This window comes from Micrasema longulum, unplaced genomic scaffold (assembly GCF_059751315.1).
Source record: "Micrasema longulum isolate JH-2025_06_02 unplaced genomic scaffold, ASM5975131v1 h1tg001627l, whole genome shotgun sequence".
NCBI classification, from domain to species: domain Eukaryota; kingdom Metazoa; phylum Arthropoda; class Insecta; order Trichoptera; family Brachycentridae; genus Micrasema; species Micrasema longulum.
Genome location: NW_028278808.1, coordinates 137,904 through 165,716, shown reverse-complemented (window position 1 = coordinate 165,716; position 27,813 = coordinate 137,904). Strand labels below are relative to the sequence as shown.

The window sequence follows — 27,813 nt, the reverse complement described above, 5'->3', positions numbered from 1 at the left end:
TTAGAATTGCGTGTTGTAAATTAGGGTTGGTGTTGTGTTAGGTTTATGTTTTCATAAAAAAAATATTTGATATCAACGTAGCGCTAAACGCAAAACCATAAATAAATAAATGATTCGAAGTACAATAATCACTTCAATTGCCCGTTTGTATCTTTTATGCAAATCCAAGGCTTTAAACCTATTTACTTCATACCTTGAACTTTAATAATGATTGTACATTCTGTCATACCTTTGGTAGTATATTGAATCACCTTAAACAAACATATTGTGTAGTGATAATTTCTTAACCTGTGCAAATATGGGTTTAATAAATCTTTGTTTTCTAGACGAAGATAACTCTGGGGATGTGTCTCCCAGCTTCGTGTGATGAAGACGAGATCAGCCTGCTTCTCCAGAAGTATTTTGACTCCAAAACCCTCGTTTTTCAAGACCTTTACAATGCTTCCTTCAAAATGGATGGAGTTTTAAATACTGGCAAAGACTATCCTTGGATCAGGCATCCGATGTCCATCATTTTTATGTAAATATATATTTTTTTTAATATTGAAGAACATTTGCATTGCAACAGAGAGGAAAACATTTTTGAGAAGGGAATATAGACGTCTAGGCATTAACAGGGTTATGAGTGAGAATGAATCGTAACGTAGGGCAAGGAAGACGTGGCATGATCAGATAACAGACGGGGCATTGAAGTTCTAGGAATGTATGTCGGATAAATGTGTATAGCGGTTTATCCTCTCGCCTAACCCTACGGGGAAATGGCATAATGGTTTTATTATTAGTAGTAATAGTAGTAATGATCTGTCATTACCAGGTTTAAGTGGCCACTTAGCCACTGTGTGACATTTATTCTTCCTATGTTTAAACATCCACATTTCCCCAACCCTTCCATTTGTTCTGTGAAAGGAAAGAGATGAAAACTCTGTTGATGTGAATGAGAATTATCTAGCTAAATTATAAATAAAATTAAAAAATGAATAACAAAAAAATAAAATAATTTAAATAAAGTAAAATAAAATAAAATAAAATAAAATAAAATAAAATAAAATAAAATAAAATAAAATAAAATAAAATAAAATAAAATAAAATAAAATAAAATAAAATAAAATAAAATAAAATAAAATAAAATAAAATAAAATAAAATAAAATAAAATAAAATAAAATAAATTAAAATAAATAAAATAAAATAAAATAAAATAAAATAAAATAAAATAAAATAAAATAAAATAAAATAAAATAAAATAAAATAAAATAAAATAAAATAAAATAAAATAAAATAAAATAAAATAAAATAAAATAAAATAAAATAAAATAAAATAAAATAAAATAAAATAAAATAAAATAAAATAAAATAAATTAAAAATGAAAATGAATTTAATTTAATTAAATTAAATGAAATGGAATAAAATAAAAAATAAATAAAAAAATAATTTAATTAAATTAAACAAAACGTAACACATTATAATTTTTAACAATATAATTTTTCACCTACTTGTCAACGCAACGCCTAGAAATACTTTTTATTTTCTATACCAGTTAGCCGAATCAACAATAGTTTGAGTATGTCCAAATGTTTATTGACAAGGCTGTTATTTACTGCCTAGGGAGAGTTATTAAGGTTGAAATGTATTGCAACAGAGAGTTCAGAAGTTAAGGCATTTAAAAGGGTTATAACTTCTCATTGTCTGGTTTTATTGAAGCCGTTTTGTATGTGCTCGATTTTAAACCTAATAAATGACAAAAATATGATTGAAAATTAATTTTTATGCATTGATGGAATCGTAAAAATCTACTCTTAATATTTTATTTATTTTCAACGTTTAAAAAAAAAACACTTTATTTGAAATTGCTGTTTTATTCTTAACGTTAATTTATTTTCAGAATCAGCACAATATTAATTGTGATTTTTATTATCCTTGGAACAAGCTTTGACATAATTTTATATCAGAACGCTCTAGCGTCGGCTTTACGCGAGACTGACAAGTTTTCAACGAGTAAGGAGTCTTCTTCTGAGGAGAATCACAAAAAAGGTAAAACAAAACTTTGCCCCTGTTTGGGAAAATGATTTCATTTTATAAACCTCCTAATGTTTGTTTATTGTTATTATTAGAAAAATGCTAATTTTAATTCAATAAAAAATATTTTTTCACGACGTTTGCGCATATGTTTTTTTAATTTTACAAAGGAGGCAAACCGGTACAACACCAAAAACGGTTCAAAAAAATATTATATTCTGACGTCATACAAATAATTGGCATAACTTACAGACAAATATCTCATAAGATATTAAGTAAATAAAAATGCCTCTTCCTTGGCAACTTTTAAGAAACGCCTAAACGCGCAGAAGCTCTTGACATGTTAACGATGGCCTACAAACATTATATTTTGGGGAAAACTCAAGTATTTTTTTTATTTATTAAGAAAAAACAACAGTTGTTATATAAGAATTCAAAATATAAAAAATAGTACATACATCCAGTTAAAGTTTTTCACAAATATAATGAGAGAACATGTTAAACAGTAAAGAGAAAAGTAATATATTATATGAGACATGAGAAGAAAAAAAAGGTTTCAAGAAGGTTAAGGGATGAGGAAATAGAGTGGAGGAGTGGAGGAGAGGGATTTTCATAACAAAGTTGACCAATTCAAAATTTTGGTATTAGAATACAATAAATATAATTAAAGGAACATAAACTACACACACACTAAATACACACATATAAAATACACACTGACAAATGTTTTATTTTACAGTGTTTCAATATGTTTTTTTTTTTAATTTTCTATTAAAAATATCTAAATAGGGACAAAGTAAATTAAATTTGAGCAGCTACGATAAATAAACGAGTTTTGTAAATAATTTATTTTTGGGCTATAAATTATTAAAAAAATGAACTTGAGTATGTGAGTGACTTTTTGTTTTAAAAGAGGTGAAAGGTCATTTGTTGATCAACCTCGCTCTGGACGTCCCTCGATGCCCGAACCTATGAAAATGTCGTTTAAATTTGCCAAATTATCTTGAAAAACCGTTGCCAGGTTACAAAAAAGTTTTGGAGCTGTCTTGAGTGACTCGGATTATGTAAAAATATACCTCTGTCTGTGGATCCAGCCCCCTGCGATTTTTTTTTATTTCCTTAAATGAACCGGAAAAAATGCAAAGAGTATCCTTAAAACTCTCGTTGGATCATTGTTTCGTGAATTCAAATGCAGCTTATATTTACACCTGTAGCTCAATCACAAATAACTATCGACGTGCTTAAAAACATGCTCAGCATTTGAGCGATCACAATGAACAATAATGAACATTTAAATTAATTTCAACAGAGAGGCAACAAATTTTTGAGATGGGAATATGAAAGTCTAGGCATTTACAGGGCTTATGACTTGTCATTGGATGGTTTAAGTGGCCACTTTACACACTGTGTAACATTCACCACTCGGCTCATGTTTGAACATCCTTATTTCCTCGACTCATCCATCTGTTAAAAACATAAATATTTTGACATTTAATATTAGGTATTCACGGATGTTGCATTGTGATCGCGAATACGATAAACAACCATGGTGAGAAATTGTTATCACATCGCTTATTAGCACATCGATAGTTATTTATGATTGAGCTGCTGATGATGGGTAATTCAGAATACCTAAAACTAGTATCATTATAATATTAAACTCGAATATTACAAAGTGTCGTATTTAAATTTTTAAAAATTACGTTACTCTCGTTATTGGGAGATTCTCTTGTTTTGAAAGAAAGAAAATTACGCAACACATGATCTTTATTCGTCAAAATTATTAGTAAAAATAATTAATCAATGAAAAATTTGTCGATCGTAACTAAAATATGAAACGTAGAACATAAACGTCGAACTAAGTTCACGTACAAACGATAAGTCGACTGTAATATTTTCCAAATGCAGTCAGAGAGGTTTGTACAAGTTGTAGATTGTATTCTTGTTGCGTATATGGAACCAGCCAAAAATATTCTTAATTTTTAAATTTATTTCAACAGAGAGGGAAAAAGTTTTCGAGAAGAAATTTGGAAGTCTAGGCATTTACAGGGCTTATGACCTGTCATTGGCTGGTTTAAGTGGCCACTTTACACACTGTGTAACATTCACCATTCTGCCCATGTTTGAACATCCACATTTCCTCAACTCTTCCATCTGTTGACTTTGTAAAGTGGCCACTTAAACCAGCCAATGACAGGTCATAAGCCCTGTAAATGCCTAGACTTCCAAATTTCTTCTCGAAAACTTTTTCCCTCTCTGTTGAAATAAATTTAAATATGAACAACTCCCTAGGGAGGAAATCCAGCCAGTCTGCAAGCATTTGGACATAATCAAACATTGTTGAATTACTACCTGGTAAAAGAAGAAGTATAAAAATCGGAAAATTGTTTCCAGGCGTTGCCTAGTAGGTGATTTGGTTCAGCCGGATGAATCTCACCCACGTGATAAAGGTTTCAGCTCTTTCACTTCACAAAAGTCAACAGATGGAAGAGTTGAGGAAATGTGGATGTTCAAACATGGGCAGAATGGTGAATGTTACACAGTGTGTAAAGTGGCCACTTAAACCAGCCAATGACAGGTCATAAGCCCTGTAAATGCCTAGACTTCCAAATTTCTTCTCGAAAACTTTTTCCCTCTCTGTTGAAATAAATTTAAATATGAACAACTCCCTAGGGAGGAAATCCAGCCAGTCTGCAAGCATTTGGACATAATCAAACATTGTTGAAAAATATTCTTGTTCAGATCAACATTGAAATTATCAGTAAGAAATATTGGCGCTGTTGTGTCAGGCTCAGTTCCCTCAATGATCTTAGATATTGAGCGCCCAAATCTACAAGGATATTTATACAATTGAACTGACCGCACGCAGTGCCCACGCAAGCCCAAATTTCGACCCCTATGCGCAGCGCTGTAACGTCACCTTGCAACCGTTTTTAGTTTGCATGGTAGTTATTAAAACGGGCTACCTTGTGACGGTTTTAGATATTCTGTAATTTTTATAGTTTTTGCACACGCGGCCTTCGAAAGTACACAAATATTGGTGGGAGGAAAACCCACATGACACTAAAAACGAACCATAAGATGATCATTTTCATTTGGATTAATATATAATATTTCCAACAATGGAATTGAAATTTGGATAAGAAAATAAGCTCTTAATCAGACTACTCTAAAGGTTATTGAAGGTTTTTTGAAAATTAATTAACTTCCTAAATTTTAAAAATATAAGTTCGGTTTCTATTGGGTACACCCTCGTACTGTATAAAATGACAAATACAAGAATACAAGTGAAAAAATACATTACTCAGGTACTCATAAACTCAAGATGGCTAAATGGCCTAATAAATTAATTTACCTTTGATAAAGCCTCACTTATACATACTGAACACCAAAAGATATCAAAAGAGAAAAATTCATTGTTGTGTGTACGTAATCTCTGATTAGGTTAGTGAACATAATAATTAGTACTAGATAAAGAAATTGTAAGAGATTGTAGAAATTTTAAGTATTCATTGGGCATATATTCTAATGTAGAAAGAATGCACAAATAAATTGGCTTGCTCACAGTTAAGCAACAAATCAAATATAATGTGGCAATTTTTATTCATAAAATAATTAAAAGGATGAATAAAATAAAAACTACAATAAATTAAACCAACAATGTCATAAACATGAAACAAGGGGTAAAAAAAAGATAAGATTACCAATGAGGAAAAAAACAGAATCTCAAAATTCATTGTACCAGGGATTGAAGCTGTACAATGAGTTGCCTGAAGAAATAAAAAAACAGAAAAAACTGAAATATTTAAAATTAATTTGAAAAAATATGTTCTTGAGAAATTTTGATAAAAAAATTGTAATTTTATTGAAAGTTTATATAAGTTCTTAAGATGTTATGAACCAACTTAATAAAGCATAAATAAATAAATTTAACTGTCATTGGCAGGTTTATGTGAACACTGTGTAACATTCACAATTCTACATACTGTTTGTGATTTTAGTATGTGACACTGATTAGAACTGAACTGAGAAATTATGGCGGCTTCCATGGTGTAATGGATAAGACACTTGACTCATACACGGAAGGTTCCAGGTTGATTCCCGGTGAGAACACAAAAAATAAATGTGATTTTTCTCAAGCCTGGGTATTCTGTGATGTAATTTACCACTGTTATTGTGCCTCCTGGCCTGTTGTGGTGCCAATTAATAAATAAATAAATAAATTATAATTTTTCATATTTTTTTCCATTATAAACTACATACGATTAATAATAAAGTAATGTGACCTCACTGGGGTGACCCGTGTTGAGGACACTTAACAATAGACTTTTTTTTAAATATTTTTACATTTAAGAATAAACAAAGAAGACTTAATAAACAGAGATAATTAACAAAATGTTCAGACAGTTTTGTTAAACACTATGTATTTATGTTTATAATTGATTTATGTACATCTTTATTATTTATATTACCTAAAGCACAATGAAAGAAAAAAAACATAACATTTGTGGAGCAGTTGATTCAATATTGATTTGGGCGAATGAGACAATCCATTTTACTTCTTCCTAGTTTCATTATCCATTTTTTTATAGCCTTTTTGAACATTTCTCGTTACTAATTGATTTAATAGATAGTGGAAGTAGGTTATTGATTTTAATTGAATAATACTCGAAATCTTATTGTCTGAAAGTGGTATTAGTTTGTATTTTCAGTTTCAGTGCTGCAGAGCAGCGTTTATTTTATAATTAAAAAATACATATAAGAATCGGTTACCCACTTAGTCTAAAGACTTTTCGGTGAGACAATTTTAATTTTTATTTATGACAGGTTTATATTGCATTTATTTTATTTATATTTTACAAATTTATTTATAAATAGGCACTATAAAGTATCTAGAAGATATTTCTTTAGTTCTTTTTTTCATTTGAAGATCTTTCATGTTAATGATGGTTTGTGAGAGATCATTGAACAATCTTGGAACAACGCAATTTAATGTTTGCTCTCCGAAGTAATTTGTAATTCGGGAAACAAACAGGGAGCCCTTAGTTTTTAATCTAATGTTGTGAGTGGGGGAAACTCTCTTTTACTATTCCGGATCAACAAAGTGATCTACAATCAATTTGTAGTCACAAAATTGTTTTACCGGCAGGACATTACAGAATTTAAAATATACACCTTTGCCCATATGTTTCGCCTCACGGATTATGCTATCCGGTACAATCCCCCTCAACAGTCTCACCTGAATAAATTTTACCCAGATGAGACTGGAAGGTGAGACCCCAGGCCCAGACACGCACTTCGTAAGATATAATGGATTCAATGAGCGAGGTATATATGTATCTTAACGTTTTGAAAGGTAGTATGCTTTTGATTTCATAAATCACCTTAAGCCAGTACCTTAATCTGTCGCAGATTCCATCAATATGAACACCCCAGCTAAATTTAGAATCAATAATTAATCCTAAATATTTATGATGATTTACAACATCTATAAAAGGACAATTACATTTATCTGATTCTATATTTAAATTTGAATGAAGGCAAAAAATTATATGAGCTTGTATTTCTATTTCAAATTCACATTTAGTAATATATGGTGAGGATACATGAACAATTTTATTTTTTTAGAATTTATTACTAAGCATGTCATAAAGCAAGTCATGCGCCCATTTAATGAGATTTGAAAAATCTTCTTGAAGCATTTTTTGGGCAGACATATGAATGGCTTATTACAAGGGCAGTATTGTCTGCGAATTGGAAGCAATTCGAAAATTTTACATGGTTTTCCATTGAATGAGGAACTTCAGCCCTACGGGAAATTGGATACAAAAATGTTTCTTACGCGCGGTAAAACTTAGAGCATTAAATTGTACGACAAACTTTCTTAAAAATGTACAGAAAAAATAATCAAAAATATTTTGATAAAAACGCACTACTTTAAATGACGTCACTGGTTCATGTGAATCAACCTATGATCTGAGAGCTATGGAAGATTTCCGGTCTGCTTGTCGCTTCTGGACCAATAGGAAGAACTGAATGAGAATAAGCGAAAATGAACCTCTGACGTTACACGCGGAGTTATTTCAGAAATACAAAACTTTGAAAAATCGTAGCGCCGATAATACGATATCTAAAAATTAAAAAAAAATTTTTGACCTAGTTTAACATTAACAAATGAAAAATTCAAAAAAAACACTGAACTTCTTAATTACAATATATAAAGTAAATATTTGTTCAATTGTGTTAGGTTTTGGTTATCCTCTGACTAATTTCTTTTGTGACTTTTTTTTTTCAGACGTTCATCATGAAAATAATCTACAAAATTCAAAACCGAAACTCAGTATATTTCTTAAAATAATCCTGAGTTTTAGCTGGTACACAAATTTCAACCAAATATTTAACATGACACCTTCTCCCGGTGTTATGTTGCCTATTAATGGAGTAAGGTTATTACCATTTTTTTTTATTTAGCACTATTTACGTATCTAAAAAATAATTTAAAGAAAAACCACATTGTAAAACGAAGCTCGCACAGAGACATGCATATTTTATGAGCCCAAATTTTTTTAATTCTTTTTTTACTGATAATATTTAATTGATTACAAACTATCAAATTTTTCCTGCTTTTAAAAAACATGCACTATCCTGGATTCAAACTAAAGATACGAAATCTTTTTTTCTATGATTTATTTTGTTGCCCTTTAATAATAAGGGATATGTTTGTGTTTTTTTTTAAATATTTTTTATTTCCCTTTTTAATTACCATAAAAAAAATATACCATATTATCTTTTACAGAATATTTTTTTTCTTTTCTTATGTTACACAAAAATATTATAACTGTCCATTATTTATTGAATGAGAAAAAATTCATTGATATTTTCTTGTATACCCACGAACAGGCCATGCCTTTGTGGGATACAATAGTAAACAAAAAATCCCACAAAAGCATGGCTTTTTTTCTAAGATTTATTTTGTTGCCCTTTAATAATAAAGAATATTTTTGTGTTTTTTTTAATATTTTTTATTTCGTTTTTAAAATACTATAAAAAAATTCCATATTATCTCTTACAGAATATCTTATTATTTCTTTCTTATGTCCCACAAAAATATTATAACTGTCCATTATTTATTATAGAAGCAAAAATTCATTAACATTTTCTTGTATACCCAAGAACAGGCCATGCCTTTGTGGGATTTTTTGTTTACTATTGTATCCCACAGAGGCATGGTCTGTTCGTGGGTATACAAGAAAATGTTAATGAATTTTTGCTCATATAATAAATAATGGACAGTTGTAATATTTTTGTGTAACATAAGAAAAAAATATATATTCTGTAAAAGATAATACGGTATATTTTTTTTATGGTAATTAAAAAAGGAAATATGAAATATTAAAAAAAAATATACCTTAATATTAAAGGGCAACAAAATAAATCATAGAAAAAAACAGTTCATATCTTTAGTTTGAATCCAGGATCTTCCATGTTTTTTTAAAAGAAGGAAAATTTTTAAAGTTTGAAATCAATGAAATATTATCAGTAAAAAATGAATTAAACATTTTTGGTCCTATAAAATATGCATGTCTCTGTGCGAGCCTCGTTTTAAAATGTGGTATTTATAACACACGATTCCTTCTTTGACTTGATCTATTTTAGAAAGATTTATTAGTAGTCTCTTCGCCTGGGGCAGGAGTGGACAGAAAAAAAAACATAATAATATAATACTTTGAAGTTATGTAATTTTGAAGACTAATGAAGAGTTCTAGGCCAAAAACCAACTCACATTTGAGCCATTTTGAGATATTTAGATCATTGCGTTTTGCTTTCAAAAATATATTTTATTACTATTTATTACTTATATAGTTAACATTACAAAAATGCATTCCAAGTGTTCAAAAAGAGCACTTATTATTAAAAATATTAACATAAATTTTACTTTATTTTATGACATTTTGCTTAATTATTTTATGTTTCACGCAAATTGAAACAGCTTATATGATTCTTTTTTTTGGCACAAAAAAAACGTGCGCTTCTTTAAATTTTCTTGAAAAAAAAAACATGTTTTTCATAAAAACTACAAACAAATATTTGAATGTCAATTTCCAATGTGACAGTAGTGTCAGAGTAATATATGTTACCACCTATGGAGATATTAAATTTAAGGACAAAAATAGGTTATTAATAAAATTAAATTGTCATTTCCGTTAGTAACCCATTTGATTTTCAAAAATAAATAAGTTAACATGTGCATCACTAAAATTTGTTGAGTCATTTTCAAATTCTGATTTTTTTTTGTAAAGAGCACACGGTAATTAGTTTAAAGTACATTTAACGGAGACTAGACCACTGTGTACGTAAAAACCACGAGCCCACTGCGTGATATCGCATGATTGGCCTATTTTACACCATGGCAAAAATCTTCACAGCATGATAAACTACAGTACGGTGAATTGATATTTATTATTTTTAAATTATTTACTTAATGCCTGACAAACGCAATAACCAGTACACCATGAGATAGACTTTTCTCCAGTCGATTTCCTTTTGCAGGATTTTTATCTAAGAGTACTCGCTGTGTTTAAATTATGATTTTGATAAAATTATCATTAAAAGCTCTCTTGTTAAGGTTTGCTATTTAATTTGAATCGGGTTGAGGTCTTGTGACTAATGTTGCGGGGTTCGAACCACACTCTACCATAACTTGATTTCCATTTTCTAATAGTGAGTTATTTACCATCTAGACCGACAAGACAAAATCTTCTGTTTTACACAGAAAACGCGTCAACAAACTATTTTAAACAATCTACAATACCTAGAATATGCGACCAATACAACAATATATTTACCGAGGCTGATATTTTTTGTGACAATGCGTGTAAATTTAGGTAAAAAATTATAGAAATTTTGAGAGAAGCAGATATTTAACTTTATTATTATTATTATAAAAATATTTTTTCATTTCGTTTCTTTTACATTTATAATATTGAACATAATTTAAATCATTGTATTAAGTGTAAACAATTTTTTTGGTGTGTGCATGAGTTTCTTACACTAATATACAAAGAAATCGGCAAAATTGGTGTACAAACTGTTTGTTTACCTAATAGAATAAATAAATAAAATTTACAATTCGTTGAAAATGGTCACCAAAATTGAAATATTTTGATAAATTATAAGAACACTTATATATATATATTAAATAATGTATTAACCGAGACGTTTTATTTGATATTTTTATTTGAATCATTATATATGGAGTTTTTAAAAAAAAACGAAATTTTTAATATTATCAGACTTGAAATTGGTACAAACAAATCTAATCAATGTCAATTCAATATAATTTTACAAAGCCGTCTAGATTAAGATGATATGTGTGAAATAGGCTATTCTCCGTCGGATATCACGCGGCTGTATTGTTTATTTGGAAATTCTTGTAATAGTGAACCAACGGTACGTCTACCGTCGATTATTGACTAATTTTTGTCAAAAATGTTAGTAAACAACTTTTTGCCTTGGGGTTTTCTAATGTTTAGTGATTTCGGGTTAATGTGGAAAATTATTCACTTTGTGCATAACATTCCTTTTAAACTTAATCTTTAATATTGGTAGTATCATACATGATAAATATAGCGCAGGAAATTGGTAAAATAAACCAAAGTAGGGAACAAAATACCGAACACTCCTTTAGTGGAACGGAAGGCCTGTTGACTGCTGCCAACAGGTCGGCTTCTCCTGAAGAGTTTTAAGTGGTTTCCTCTCCACGTGAGCAAATGCTGAGAAGTTCCTGATTAGCCCACATTAATATATTCCTCCTGATCTCAATAGTTAAGATAAATTTTAAGATATTTAATTGCAGAAAAATCCACTTTTTGAAATATAAACCTTGTATATTATAAGCAAGGTAAATAATAAAGCAACTCCCATATAAAAAAAAATCTTTAATATTATTCGTGTTTTTTTTAGATTCTTTATGACTTCGTTCATCATTACCTCTCACAGCTATCTCTTTGTGATGGATTATTTCAACAATAGGGTTAATGGGTTCTTTATCAACGATTCCCTCATTGGGCAAGTTTACGCCAATTCATCTTTCTCCGTTGACATTTTCTTTCTTCTGGGGTAAGTAAAATATCAGAAATTGTTTACAACTAACGGCAACTTAAAAACGCTAAATTGATTTTAAAATTTTTAATAAATACCCTAGCAAACAATCATTGTCAGTTGTCTATTTGAAAAATTTAAAATGGAGTGCTACGTTGATTATGACATGTGGAACGAATGAACAGCCAAATAACGGTTAAAAGGACTTACAATGTGAATTTGAATGAATTAGTTTTGGAACGAATATCGCTGTATTATTTTTTTTATTTATTTTTATTTTTGCACCACAACAGGCCAGGAGGCCCAATTACAGTGGTGAATTACATCACAGAACACCCAGGCTTGAGAAAAATCCCATTTAATTTTTGTGTTCTCACCGGGAATCGAACCCGGAACCTTCCGTGCGTGAGTCAAGCGTCTTAAACACTACACTACGGAGGCCGCCAGCCAAGCCGCCATTATAAGGTATTTTTTGTGAATAATACCTTATTTTTTAATTGCAATCTTTTTCAGTACTGTTTTAGTGTTCTGATAAAATGGAAGTTTTAAGTTTGTGTAGTTAAGAAATGTTTATTATTTAAATAAAGTTTTGTGATTATTAGATTTAAGTCAATTTTAGGATATTCATATCTTATAATTTTTATTCTATTTTTAGACCAAATAATATATAATAAATAATAATAACAATAAATACTTTAAGAAGTAAATGTCGAAGGTCGGAAAAATCGTCGTTCGTACATGAGAAATTGTATAAATATAGATGAAGCAAGGTGCAAATACAAAGCGACTTGGCAATTTATCCTCTCTACCTATTCCCCCATGGGGAAACGGCGTGATGATTTTTATTTTTTAGGAATAACCCGCTAAGCCTTTATTTTGAGGCTTGTCAGCAGGTGGGATGAAGGAGATATGGAAGAAGGTAATGAAAATTTTACCACAACACCCAGACTAATTGAGAAATAAATATTTCTTCGATTTTTTTCTCGCTACTGGCGAAAATTGAACCCACGACGCCAGTTTCAAGTTGGCCATCTAACCATCTGCGCCACGGCGCCTGTCGCCTAATTGTTATTGTTTTCTGTCCCTAGAATCTTTAATTCTCTATCTAGTGATACATTTTATTTTATTCAAAAATTTTACAGCTATTACATAAAAAATAAGTAGAGATATACTAACAATACTAGCGACAATTAAAATAAAACCACTGTTAATCCTCTTTAATCGGCATTGGTAAGATAGCTGCATTAATAAGGCCCACTCGAGAGAACCTATTTAATAAACGAGTAAACAAGTTAAGCTATTGAATGTTGAATTTTTATTTCACTGTTTGAGTATGGTTTATATTATAATGTGGACTTCCAGGATTTCTACACTAGACAAGCTTAGTTAAGCCTCTCGGGAGGAAGCCGTAATATATGGCCCAGCCAGCCTTAGAAGCTCCGTGTAGTGAGGGTTGTCACCCAAAGTTGTTGTACTTTTACACTACTCCAGCTGGCAGTTTGTTGGCAGTTTACATCTGAACTGGACGAAAGTTTGTTGCAGACAGAGGCCTGGAAAGATATCATAAATACCATATGTTCCACCTAGGGACCAGACATGGATTCAGTAATTTTTTTTGTTAGTTAAACATTATCGTAAAAAAACACATTATTTTTACGACTTTCTTTATCAGATATTTTCACGGACTGAAATTAAAATATTTGCGCAATCGTGAGAACGAAAATATTCATTTTAATACCATGAGTTTTATGATGAATTTTTCAGAGGATTCTTAATGGTTCACGGTCTTTGGCGCTCACGAGAATTGGCAGATGCAACAAATCTTTCTTGGAGAAATTTGATCAAAGTATATTTGAAGGCCCTTTTCAAGAGATTCCGAAGGTCAGCTATTTTTGTTACATGTTCACATAACTAGTTAATATTCAAAACTGAAAAATACGTGACTTCGAAATATAAAAGGTGTACACATCTGGTGAAGATATGTTTATCACGTCGATTAAAAGACCTTTACCAACATTTACCCTCAAATAGCGTCGGTAATTACCGAAAAATGCGGCCATTGTAATTGAGCTGATGGTTGGTTTGGGAGTGAAAGTGCCAAAAGTATGGTCGCTCAGTACATTATGTTTTCTTGCTTGCTTCAGTTGTTACCGTTATTTTTCTGCTACGCTTCAAGTGCTGCTGATGACTTCTGTTATTTTTTGTCAATCCAAGATAAGCTCGTGCAATTGCTTGTTGAACGATACTTGATCCATGTTAATCACTTTTCCTCCAGTATTGCTACGAAAAAAATGTAGAAGTTAGCCACAGAATAAGAAAATATCATGTTCAAGACGTAAGTAACATAGCCTACCACATTTTTTTCTTCTGTATCGGAAGTTAAGACATTGATAAGCGATGGACTGATCCATTTGGTGATTTTTTGCTATATTGATAGGGTTTAACATATATTTTTCGTTCTGTTCTCTCATTTGTACCTGTTGTCTTGAAGTTTACAGTCTCAAATCATAGAACAACGTATAATTAGGAAAACAGTTTTAAAAGTAAGGACGACACGCTTGCTTGGATCAATCGGATTTTTCCTCAGTGGTGATTTTAGAGTGATTTTAAAAATGAATGGTATAACTGTTAACTGTCTTCTGTGTGCGGATGATGCCGTGCTTCTTGCTAGCAGCAAAGAAGACCTTCAATTCTTAGTAACAAAAGTCTACGATGTATGCAAGAAAAGCGATTTGCTTATGAATGTTGATAAATCGAAAGTGATGGTTTTTGAAAGGGATGAAAATATAACTAAATGTGAGATCAGCGTGAACGGAGATATTCTGAATCAGGTAGAAGAATTTGTGTACCTGGAAAGTATGTTTACTAGGGACGGAAAGGCCGATAAAGATATTGAAAGGAGGGTGAGTGCCGGGAACAGGGTGAACGGTGCACTAAAATCTACTTTGGCAAACAAATGTTTATCGCAGGAGGCTAAACTAGCAGTTCACAACGGAGTTCTAGTTCCAACTCTAATGTATGGGAGCGAAGTATGGAATTGGAAAAATAATGATGAAAGTAGGTTGAATGCTGTCGAAATGCGATCCCTCAGGCGAATGTGTGGTAAAACTATGTATAATAGGTGCACAAATGTCGAGATCCGTGAAGTGTGTAAGGCTGAGACATGCATTATTGACAGAATCAAGAAAGGGGTGCTGCGTTGGTTTGGACATGAAGAGCGAATGGACAGCGAAAGAATGACTAAAAGGATCTACGATGCAAATGTTGATGGATGCAGAAAACGAGGAAGACCGAGAAAGACATGGCACGATCAAGTCCATCAAATACTTGAAGATGGACATGTCAAAAGTAGGAATAATCGGCGTGCGTGCATAAGAAGATGTATGAATGTAGAGGAAGCGAGGTCTGTATGCCAAGATAGAGTGTTATGACGTTCTATCCTCTCACCTACCCCTACGGGGAAAGGGCGTGATGGTTTGTTATTGTTGATTTTACACTAACGCACCGAGGGATAAGCAGAAACGTCTGCATAAAACATCTAATACATAAAGTATTCAGTCATCTGAGCTTGTAGGATCCCAATTCCCATAGCTTAACCAAATTGTATCGTCGATTCATAAATAGTACATATCTGTATTAAGAAGTTTTTGAATATTTATTCATTTTAATAATCAAATTATTTCTCTAGATTGACTCCTGTTTACCTCTATACCCTGGGAATGACTTACACCATATCAGCTGCCCATTACAACTCAACGCCTATGTGGACTAATGAGAGAAATGACCAGCAGTGTTCCCAATACTGGTGGACCAACGTTCTGTACATCAACAACATCTTCCCGGGAACCTACTCGAGCATGTGCATGTCTTGGAGTTATTACTTGTCCAACGACATGCAGTTTTACGCCTGGGTCAGCTTGCTCTTTATCCTTTCCAAGAAGTAAGACATTTGCTTATTCCAGGCTGATTTCTTAGTAACAATAAGCCATACTAAAAAAAGAGTATTTATTGTAATATGTGGGTATAAAAAGAAAGGTCCAGTGAGGTCGTCTCTAGCGGACAGCTTTATTATCTTGTCAGCTCAGATAGAACATTTTGTCACCGAACATATTTTGTTTTGCACGAGCATTTGCATGAGAAATACCAAATTATAATTACTTTGTCAAATTTCAGGTATTTCAAAACTGCTACCGTTTTATTATGTGCACTTTGATAGGATCATTGACCCTCTTAGGGGTTGTAACTTATATAGATGGATACCAACCTTTGTGAGTAATTATTATATCATACACAAAAAATGTGCAATTTTTAATTCAATGGTTGATAATATGTAATTGTTTACGTTTTTTTTCAGTCCCGATTTGTTTTATGTGAAAGCACCTCTTTTTTATTACCCTCCATGGATGAGAATTGGTCCTTATATTATCGGAGCTCTTTATGGTTACGCATACAATAGGTACAATGGAAAATTTTCGCTCAAAAAGGTAATTTGATGATCACTACAGATTTTTATTATCATTCGCTTACAAATTTTGAAAAACTATGTTCAATGTGTGTATGTATGTAAGATGTATATATCCAATACGTACTTGTTAATCTTATGTATTAGATAATCAAAAGAAATAGTGGGCCAAGTGAAGACCCCTGTGGAACGCCACGTGTGAAATATACACATAAATAACAGACTACATATTTACAATGCTAAGTATTTATGAGCTAGTAATTTATGTATGTGGCAAAAACACATTGTAATACAGTATACGCACCTAAAATACACAAAATGTTATCAAACAATATTGAGACTAGTGTGAGATGCATACTCAAATTGTCGTTGGTAGAGAACAACTACAAGCTTCTAATAAAATAAAATATATTATCAATTACAAATATCATCATTATCATCCCCTCTCCTACATGCAGTGGTGCATAGGGCTCTTCATCGGTAAACCAAATGCATAGTAGTTCGATGATCCATCACCAGTCCTAGAACAATGAGTTTTTGTGGTTTAAAATGCCTTTAGAATCAAAATTTCACGTCTATCATGCCAGAAATTAAACCAAGGACACAAAAATTGGTAAGTAAACTCATTAACCCACACAACAAGGTGTAACAAAAAAATATAATACACATGATTTGTGTACAGAAACAGTACCCCCTGGTTCATTAAATTTGAATAGACGGAAGAAGAACATACTTAAACATGTGTGAGTTTGGAATAATACAATATTTGCATATTTAGTAATTTAATCACAAAAACTTAATATCGTGAAATATTTCAGTCTGTAATTTATTGGTACGATGCTTTTTTTACTCTAGTTAGTAAAAAGTACCTATTCTTCACTATTTTTTTTGGGTACAGCTTACCCACCACACACCGCATCTAAGGATTTATTTTTTCTTGGCGATGCCCACACATAAGCAAAAATTGCTCGTTGCTAAACGAGAAAATCTACCCGAGGAAGCTCTCTGTAATCTGGTAGACTTGGCTTCTTTGTTCTGAAAGGGGGTAATCCAGAAATCATAAATATTTAAAGAATTGAATTTTCCAACAATGTTTGAGTATGTCCAAATGCTTGAAGACTGGTTAGATTTCCTCCCTAGGGAGTTATGAATTTTTTAATTTATTGCAACAGAGAGGGAAAACCTTATTAAGAAGGGAATATGGAATTTTAAGCATTTTATTTATTTAACTTTTTGTACATAATGTTATTTGTACATTGGCAGGCTTATTGCCAAATAACAATTTCTTCCAACCAACCAATAAAATAAAAGTTTTATAATTCAAGTGATAGAATATTTTATATAAAATAAAAATTAAACAGCTTAAGATATAGAAAAATATTAAAAAACGTATTTGTTTATTAATTACCTTAAATCAAAACTATTACTCAATGGAAAAAAGGAAAATAGAGGAAAGAGATAAAGAGAAGAGATTAAGGAAGAGAAAGGAGATGTTTCTTCAAACGTGATTTAAACAGAGATAATGTAGTAACATCTTCTATGGTGGATGGGAGATGATTCCATAGTCGAGCCGCATGGACACTATATGAGTTAGAGAAGAAAGAGGATTTGTGGAGGGCTTATGACCTGTCATTGGCTGGTTTAAAAGGATACTTTACACACTGGGTAATATTCACCATTTTGCCCATGTTTAAACATCCACATTTCCTCAACTCTTCCATCTGTTGACACTTGTGAAGTAAAAGAGCTGAAATCTTTATCATGCGGGTGAGATTCATCCGGCTATATCAAATCACCTACTAGGCAACGCCTGAAAACAATTTTCCAATTTTTATACTTCTATTACCGGGCAGTTAATTCAACAATGTTTGAGTATGACTAAATGCTTGCAGACTGGCTGGATTTCCACCCTAGGGATTCCCTCCACCCAATAAACAGATATTTAAAATTTTATGTAAATATGTACTTATAAATGGAATTAAGTTGTAAATAAGTTATATAGTATTATATAAAGTGTATGTAATATAAATACTAACACACTAACTTGTATGTATAGTACTAACACATGTGTAAATATTTAAATTTATGGTTTCAGCTCCTTTACTTCACAAGAGTCAACAGATGGAAGAGTTGAGGAAATGTGGATTTTCAAACATGAGCAGAATTGTGAATGTTACATAGTATGTAAAGTGGCCACTTTAACCAGCCTATGGCAGGTCATAAGCCCTGTGAATGCTTGACTTCCATATTCCCTTCTCAATAATGTTTTCCCTCTCTGTTGCAATAAAATTTATTGAACATGATAAATTCGCAGAAATTATTTTAAAACTATTTTTCAGCTGTAAAATTATTTTTAGAAACTAAAATATCTGCACATCTGACAGGACCTATAACAGATTATCTGGTTCATATCAAAACAATCAAAACTCTGCCTGTTCGAGGACTACTGTGGCTTTGCATCATTTTGGAACGATTTCGTAGTAATACATTCAAGTTTCCTCTCAAACATAACCATAATACACGCTTCACGTCTAATGATGGCTTGGTAGTACCAAAAGTATGTAATAAATATGGAAATAGAACTCTCAAATATTTAGTACCTTGAATTTTTAATTTATTACCAAAAGAACTTGAATTTAACGCACATTGTAACAAGAGCAAAATAAGAGAGTGGCTACTCGATCAAGAGTTTATATATGAATAGTAGCTTAGGTGTACTACTGTACTACTTGACTAAAATTGAGACCTTAAAAATTGTGCACAAAATAACACTGGGAAACATACAAGACGACGACATAATATTAGCCAAAAATGCTGACATACATAAATATAACACCAGACAACAAAAACACTATCATATTGAAAAAGCAAAGACAAACACAGGACAGTCAAAAATACTACATAATGGACTTAAACACTACAACGACCTACCTTACTACTTGAAAACTTTTAATGGAGACAAATTTAAAATCAATCTGAAAAAGCACATGATGACTGAACTAACTAGACTAGACGAGACATAAAATGACTAGACAATATTAAATTTCTAATGTAACCCTAACGGGTTTTTTAAAATTGTAAATAAATAAAAAAATAAAAAAATAATAATATATTTTTTCATATATTTTCTTGTATTTAAAAAATAAATTTACATATTATTATTTGTATAAACATGTTTATTCTGATCTTTCCGGCTGTTAATTTTTATATGTTATTCATTGTTTTTATAAATGTAAATAATATTATTAAGTCAGTATAAATATAATCTTCACCAACAAGCTACAAAAAGTGGCTTGGTGGGATTTTAGTTTTAGTAAAAATATATCAAGTGAAATTTTTTTAAATTGTAAAAATGTATAATTATGCTATTAAATCAAATAAAAATATATGATTGATATTTTTTTCAGATCTTTGTGTGGATCCTGTGGATTGTAAATCTCGTAATAATTTTGTACCTACTGCTCGCCTTCTCCGACCGCAACTTCCCCATGTACTTCAGCATTTTACATACAATGTTCTCCAGAAACGCTTTTGCGGTTTCATTCGGATGGATCATCTTTGCTTGCTTAACTGGCTATGGAGGTAACATTTTTTTTTTAAATAGAAGTTTTAACAAACGTCAACAAGGGGACATCAAAACCACGATTCTTTTACAAATAATAGATTTTGACGCGAAACAATAAAACGTACTATATCTTAAAAACGCATATAAAGTCACTCTGTTTAATAGGATTTTACAATGAAGCCACCTCTAACGATTCCTCTACGTTCAAATTATTGTTTACATTGTTTCATTGAATTTCCGGCAAACGTCAATAAATGACGACTATATAATTCTATTCAATAATAAATAAATTAAACTAATGTTGATTGATTGATTTGGTGTTTATTTTGTAGAACTCCAAATTTAAACTTATAATACAAGATATCAAACACTTTTTTTTTTAAATTATTATGAAAATAAAACTTTGTTATCAGTGTTACACAATTGTATTCTTTTACAAGAACACAACTATAGTTTCGGGAGAGCACTCCTCCCATCGACGGGTGATATAAAGCTAATATTATAAACACAGAATATTGTTCACAATGTCATCGAATCTAAACAAAAAATAAACAAATTAATCAGTGAAACTTAGAGCAGGGGGGTTTTTTTCTTATCTAAGGTGTTGGCATATGAATGGATGGTTATCTTACTGATAACAAAGTTTTATTTTCATAATAATGTAAAATGAAGTGTTACGAAGTTAATGCCGATAACATTTACAACGTATACAAATAGGATAAAAAAATTACAAATTAGATTCCTTAAAATGTTAGCAAGTAAAACCAACTTAATAACTCAAAATGACTACGAAAATCTTTTCCCGATGTGTAAAGTTTTGACGGTACAGAATATGATATACTATCGCCTGGTAACAGAGGACTTCATGGATTTCTATAAAACGCCAATATCACATAAGCATGAAACGCGCCAAAAAGCGAGAGGAAACTTCATAGAAAGAAGAGCCATAAATGCGTATGGAGAGAGGACCAGGGCGTATATACTCCCTCGCATAGTAAAGAGACTCCCGGACGAAATAAAAAATAGTGATATGAATAAAAACAAAGTAAAATTGGTTTTAAAAATCTTTTTCTTAAATTCTAAGTTTAGTCTATAAAAAAAAAAAAAAAAATATAAAAAAATGGGGAAACCAAACAATTTAAAACAGTGTCAAAAAAAGTGATGGTTTATTATTTTTTATATATTTCGTTTTCAAAAAAGACTTGATTAACTTGTATTTAATTTTTTTAAAACTTTTATTTTATTGATATTTTTAAGATTTTTTTAAAAAAATATTTTATGTAAACATTTATTATATTATGTTACAAAAATGTTTAAAGAGAGAAATCCCTGCAAAAAAACTGCTTCTGCAGTTTGGCGGGAATTTAATAATAGTCTATCATCTATAGTCAGTCTATATCAATCCACCCTACTCTAATTTGACAAATCCATCAATACTTAAATAAATTTAAAAAAAAACATCTAAAATTAATTCGCGGTTCTTATACTACTTAATAACTAACTACTAGCTGGGTCCTTCGTTGAATATCTGCTGTAGCACGCGGTCAGACTGAGGTCTGAGGTATGTCGATCCCTTAAAATGTCTGCGCTCGCAGCCAGCGTTTGCATTTAAAACGGCGATTCGAACTTACTTGGAGTACTTGGGCGTAAACAGTGTGTTGAATCGGGACGTAACAATTCTGGAATTAACATAACCTTTCCTCGTTCTCACTACATACTACTGTGATATTCGCGAATCAAATCCTCCGTAAGACTTGGCCATCCAGGCTTCGTCTTTCGTAATTTTCCTGTCAAACGTACAGTTGATTTTCCCCTCGGAATATTGCAAGATTCCCACTAGAATTTAATCTTGTGTCCCTCTGGCGAGATTTAAGGTAATTGCTAACTGTTTCGGTGCTATGCGGTACGCGACGCAACGTACAAAACAAAATTTAAAATTATCACAAAAAAAAACGAATATAAAATGGACTAGCTACACGAATATGAAACCATGATTTAAAATGTAATTGAATATTAGCAATGAAACAAATAAACTCAAGACTTGTTCTACCTAAATTTCTACGCTTCCGATTATCCCGCGCTAAAACAACAAATTCACATTTAGATTAATAAAACATAATATGCACACACAAAATAATAATTTTGGCTTTACAAGTACAAATAATTAAGCATACCATATGCAAAAATTGAAAAGTAACATGGTACGAATATTTACTGAATTTTTCCTCCACATAATTAAACTGAATGCGCAATGTATATATAATTACTCTAAATATTATTACTAAGTCTCAGAGTCGTAAAATTCTGCAATATTACATTAAAGCAAAGCCCCACGTTTCGGGCGCCACTTGACAACCTCGAAAAAGGTAATTAAAAGTAAAAATATATAAAATTATTAAATAAAAATTAGAGGAAAAAAAAAACATTAATTAAGTGAGTGAGAGACGTTTGGTTTAGTCGGGCGCCAGTTATTCGTAAAGAATAACAATGAGATTAAAGTTGCATTCAGTTTAATTATGTCAATGTGGAGGGGTAAGAAAGGAATAAAGATAATTGTGGATATTAAATGTATTTAAATTAAATTATGAACAAAGTCTTACCTAACTTAGAATTAGCCTTAACCTACTTAAACAATAAACTTAAAATTAACCTTACGCCCTGATGCGGCGCGCGGCGTGGTGACGCGAAGGCGGCGTGGGTCCTTGGCGTGCGGCGTGGGCACAGGACGCGATGTGGGCGGCGGCGTGGTGCATCGTAGGGGAAGGCAGCATCTGGCTGCGGCGACAGGGGTAGCTGGGACGGTGGCGTCCAGCTGCGGTGAGATGTGCCGCGAGGACGGCTCGTCATGAGCGGCGGCGTGGCTTCCTGTCCCATGGCGGGGCATGAGAAGTGACGTCGGGTGCGTGGAGGGACGCACGACGTGGGCGGCTCGTCATGAGCGCAGCGGCGTGGGCGCGTTGGCGCGTGGGCGCGTGGGCTGCGTCACCGTGGTGCGGCGACGTGAGCGCGTGGTTTGCGTCGTAGGCGGCAGCGTTGGGGCTACGGCGTCAGGGCTGGTTAGCCAGCGCGGTGGTTTCTCTCCTGGGCTGCCGACTGGGTTGCTGACTGGGCCACGGGGATGGCAAGGCACCCGCCCGTGACCCTTGAGGTCAACTGACGCAGTAGAAGAGAGTCCGTAGAAAGAGTTTAAGTGGAAGAGAGTCTAAGTGGAAGAGAGTCTAACAAGGAAGAGATTCCGTAGGAAGAGAGTCCGGGAAGCGGGCGTCACGGTTTTTATCATCTTTTAGACGTCCCCCCTTCCCGGTTGGTCTCGTCGCTCTCATTGGCGGGCGCACGCTTCGGTTGGGGCGGTCTTCTTTTCCCGCCGAATTCCGTCTTTCCCGCCAAATGATTTCTTAAAACTTATTCTACTACTTAAATATTAAATTACCTAGTCTTATAATTAACTTATGATAAGAATCGGAATAATCGGCGAGCGTGAACGAGAATAGGTATGAAGGTAGAAGAAGCGAAGTCTATATGATGAGATAGAGTGACGTGGCGTTCCATCCTCTCTACCTACTTCCACGGGGAAACGGCGTGATGGTTGTCGTTATAATTTTCATAAAAAATGTAAAATATATAAATATGTTATTCATGGAAATAAAGTGATTTGGATTTCAAAATATAAATATTATTTTAAACTATTACTATTCGCGTTTTTAAAAGTGTCCTGAGCTTCACAAATATTGACATGTGGCTGGTTCTTGGGGTACCTTCTCGGCAAGAACAATAGGCTCCCGATTGCCTGGGCGAACGGACTTTTATTACTTTCAGCGACCCTTGCGAAAGGCGCAATTCGGGTCATTGTTGCTTCCAAAAAAATCTAACGGTATTTTTTTAAAGATAGACGCGTTCACAATAATTATTTTTAAACAAGAAATTATAGAATTGATGGATTTGGCACAGCGGTACTTTCGGTCTATATCAAAGTTTTTGTGCAAGATCGTGAAATTTTCATAAATTTCATTTCGTTTTTCACCTGCGGGTCCTGGGAAAGAAAGTCGCAAAGGCTTTCTTGGAAGATCGCGGTCACAGGCAAGGCAAAAGTAAAAAGATGGCGTTTTATTTCCTAATCTGTAACAAAAAACAATAATTTCAATGAAACCGCCATGCCTGTTTATTTTTTAACAATTTGTTAAATCGTGTTTCTATTTTTGAAACACAAATTTCAAATTTCACTTATAATAGGCCATTGAAGAGAACGTTAGTTTACATGGTAATGTAGGATGTGGTGATGGCACTAATATTTACAAAGACTTCCCATGGCAACTCAAGATATTCTTCTTTTTTCTTTATCCAGAAAACGTCAAGCGTTTGCTCACAACCCACTGCGCCCGCTCCCACCTTGCACTTGATTTCCCGATTAATAATAATGATTTGGTCATCATATGAAGAAATTAAATATGTAGTTATTAAAATCACTGACATACGAGTAGTAAAGTAAAATTAAGATTCTGGGGGTGGCCAGATTTTTTTCACTCGTAAGGGGGTCGCGTATTCAATAAAATTCGTAAAGTTAAGTCCATCAGAGATTTAGGAGTTGTTCTGGACTATAAACTGACATACAACAAATATAGTAAATAAATCACTGAAGTGACTTAGCTTCGTTAACAGAATATCCTCTGATTTTACTAATGTCCGTACAATCAGCACTCTTTATTGCTCAACTGTTCGCCCTCTTCTTGAATATGTCTCCGTGGTCTGGTCTCCATTCTATGTGAATTGCATAAATCTCATTGAATCAGTCTAACATCGCTTGCTTCAAAAAGTATTGTGGATGCTTGGACTAAAGAGTGGAAACTATTTCAATGTTAAATATTTGTAGTCTACAAAAACGTAGCTCTAATTTTTACTACATATATATGTTCGGCATACTAAATGGTGTAATCGATGTGCCATAATTACTGGGACAGATAAAATTCCATACTTCAACTCGTAGGTTGAGAAACAATGAAATACTGTTCATCGATTAGCAAAGAACAAACTGTGGCCTTAATTCTCCGATAACCCGTCTTTGTCGTATTGTTAACTCGAGACAAGATCTGGACTTTTTTTGGTTTAAGTTTACAACGATTTAAACGAGCACTAAATAAATAGTTCATATCTTGTTTTGACGTCCCTTACGTTTGTTAATGCTTCTTTCTTATTTTTAAATGTTTTTAAGTGTTCTTTTATTTTTATATTAATACCCAATGAACAAAATGACTCGCCTACAATCTGTATTGAATGCCGCAGCGAGACTTATTTTCGGAATCTCTAAGTTCAGTCATATCACTCCACTACTTCGGGAGCTACACTGGCTACGTTTTCCACAGAGGGTCGAATACAAACTCTGTTGGCTTATGTATAAGTCACTGCACAACTCGGCTCCGGAATATCTAAGGGAACTATGCATTCCAGATGAACTAGCTGACAGGCGTCTCACGCTTAGATCAGCTACGTCTACGGCGAGAGGAAAAGTCATTATACCTCTACGCAAACAGCGCACTAAATTTGGTGAACGCGCATTTGCGGTCGCAGGCCCTATGGCATGGAATGCTCTCCCAGCAGAGGTGCGAGGCTGTGAAAGTGAAGTGATGTTTCGGAAAAAACTTAAAACCCACTTGTTCTCTAAATCATTTGAATAAATCCGTAGCACGTGACAACAAAATAAATTATTTTAATTAAATTACAAATTTAAAAGCTTCAATTAAATTAACTTAACAATAGAATCACCATGTAAAGCGCCCTTGAGGTATTTTATTACGAAAATGGCGCTATATAAGTCATCCACAATAAATAAATAAATACCCCATGAATTGTATAAATGGACAATGTTCGTAAATAAGTAAATAAATAAACAAAATTGATTCCATCCGCATTTTAGTAAAGTTACTTCAACATTTATTAAATGTCATTAAACTATTTTATTTATTGTTTAATATGTTTTAGGGCCAGTGAATACGCTTTTATCAGCTAAAGGATGGATGCCCTTCAGTTACTTGACTTACTCGGCGTACTTGCTGAACCCAATTCTCTTGTATGTGCTGGTGACGGGGAATGACAAACCTTGGCAACTGGAAACCTCAACAATTGTAAGAAATTTAATATATTATTTTACGAAAATAAAACTAGATATGGCATTAAATTCACTACACTAGTGAACGGACGTCGCGTCGGCAGAAAACAGACAAAATGTGGCCGGCTGTCTTCGTCGATTTTCATGTATTGTGTAAATGACAACCAAATAATGTTCCATGTTGTCATACACCGCAAGATTGCAAGATCAAACATATGCATAAAAATATGCCAATTCTATTGTAGGACGGGTGCGCGTGAATTGATTTGAGGTTCATTGAGAAAAATGGATTACAAAAGTTATTTATTATTTATTTATTTATTTTACACTTTATATACATACTACTACTACTACTATTACCATCACGCCGTTTCCCTGTAGAGGTAGGCAGAGAGAATGGACCGCTACACACGTCTATCCTGGCATACATTCCTAGCTTCCTCCACATTCATACATCTTGTCATACATGCCCTTCGGTTCTGTCTGCTTTTGACATGACCAGACTTAAGATTTTGGTTTATCTGATCATGCCACGTCTTTCTTGGTCGTCTTCGTCTCACGTTGCCGTTCATTTTCGTCATATACACTTGTTTTACCATTCTTTCGTCGACCAATCGTTCTACGTGACCTAACCATCTCAGAGACCCTTTCTTGATCTTATCAATTATACTTGACCCAGATTTACACTCTCGCCTGATTTCATCATTAGCAACCCTGTCATACATTGATTTCCCACACATTCGTCCAAGAGATCGCATTTCAACCGCGTTCACTGGGTTTTCATCCTTCCTCTGCCATTTCCATGTTTCACTTCCATACATAAGTGTTGGGACTAAAACTCCGTTGTGCACTGCCAGTTTAGCTTCGATTGACATATTTTTATTAGAAATTAAAGTGCTTAGTGCTCCGTTTATTTTGTTGCCCGCATTCACTCTTCTTTCAACATCTTTTTCTACTCTTCCATCTCTTGAAAACATGCTTCCCAGATACACAAATTCTTCTACTTGCTCGAGACATTCGTTGTTTACATTTATTATGCAGTCAGTAACCTAACTATCCCTTTCACATACCATCACTTTTGACTTACTTTCGTTCATCGCAATTCGCTCTCCAGGCATACATCATACATTCTAGAGACTATTTGCTGCAAATCATTCTTGCTGCTTGCTTATACATATTATATACATTATATACATATACAATTTACATACATTTAAGAGCGGGTATATTGCCTTAAGGCAATTTCTTTCTACCTAGCGTTAAGTTTGAGAAAACTTCAAGTACATCGACATATTGAACCTTACAATTTTACACAAAATCAAAAACAAAGATTAACAAAATAAAGTAAAAATGACACTAAACTATGAAGAGAGGAGAAAGGATGGGAAGGAAAGAAGAAGGATAAAGGAACAACTTAAATATGTAGATAGTGACATTTCAATCTTGACTTAAATGTAAATAAAGAAGGTAAGAGAAGGTCTCTAACATTAGTGGGTGATTATTCCACAATCGAGCAGCTATCACTGTAAAAGAGGAGGCAAGAAAATTAGAGCGCTGAAAGGGTAATAAA

The 27,813-nt window shown here is 32.8% G+C and overlaps 1 protein-coding gene across 1 annotated transcript in view; it reads left to right on the top strand.

Moving 5' to 3' along the window:
- The window catches only part of LOC148274535 (nose resistant to fluoxetine protein 6-like), a 42,391-nt gene that overhangs the window by 13,528 nt on the left and 1,050 nt on the right, over positions 1-27,813 (top strand). The window contains exons 4-13 of the mRNA XM_088236967.1: positions 327-520; positions 1,882-2,030; positions 8,311-8,461; positions 11,979-12,134; positions 13,881-13,997; positions 15,805-16,056; positions 16,290-16,384; positions 16,471-16,600; positions 19,986-20,160; positions 26,117-26,259. Of these exons, the coding sequence (XP_088093093.1) occupies positions 327-520; positions 1,882-2,030; positions 8,311-8,461; positions 11,979-12,134; positions 13,881-13,997; positions 15,805-16,056; positions 16,290-16,329 (1,059 nt within the window). The 3' untranslated portion in view covers positions 16,330-16,384; positions 16,471-16,600; positions 19,986-20,160; positions 26,117-26,259. The remainder of the gene's footprint in view (positions 1-326; positions 521-1,881; positions 2,031-8,310; positions 8,462-11,978; positions 12,135-13,880; positions 13,998-15,804; positions 16,057-16,289; positions 16,385-16,470; positions 16,601-19,985; positions 20,161-26,116; positions 26,260-27,813) is intronic.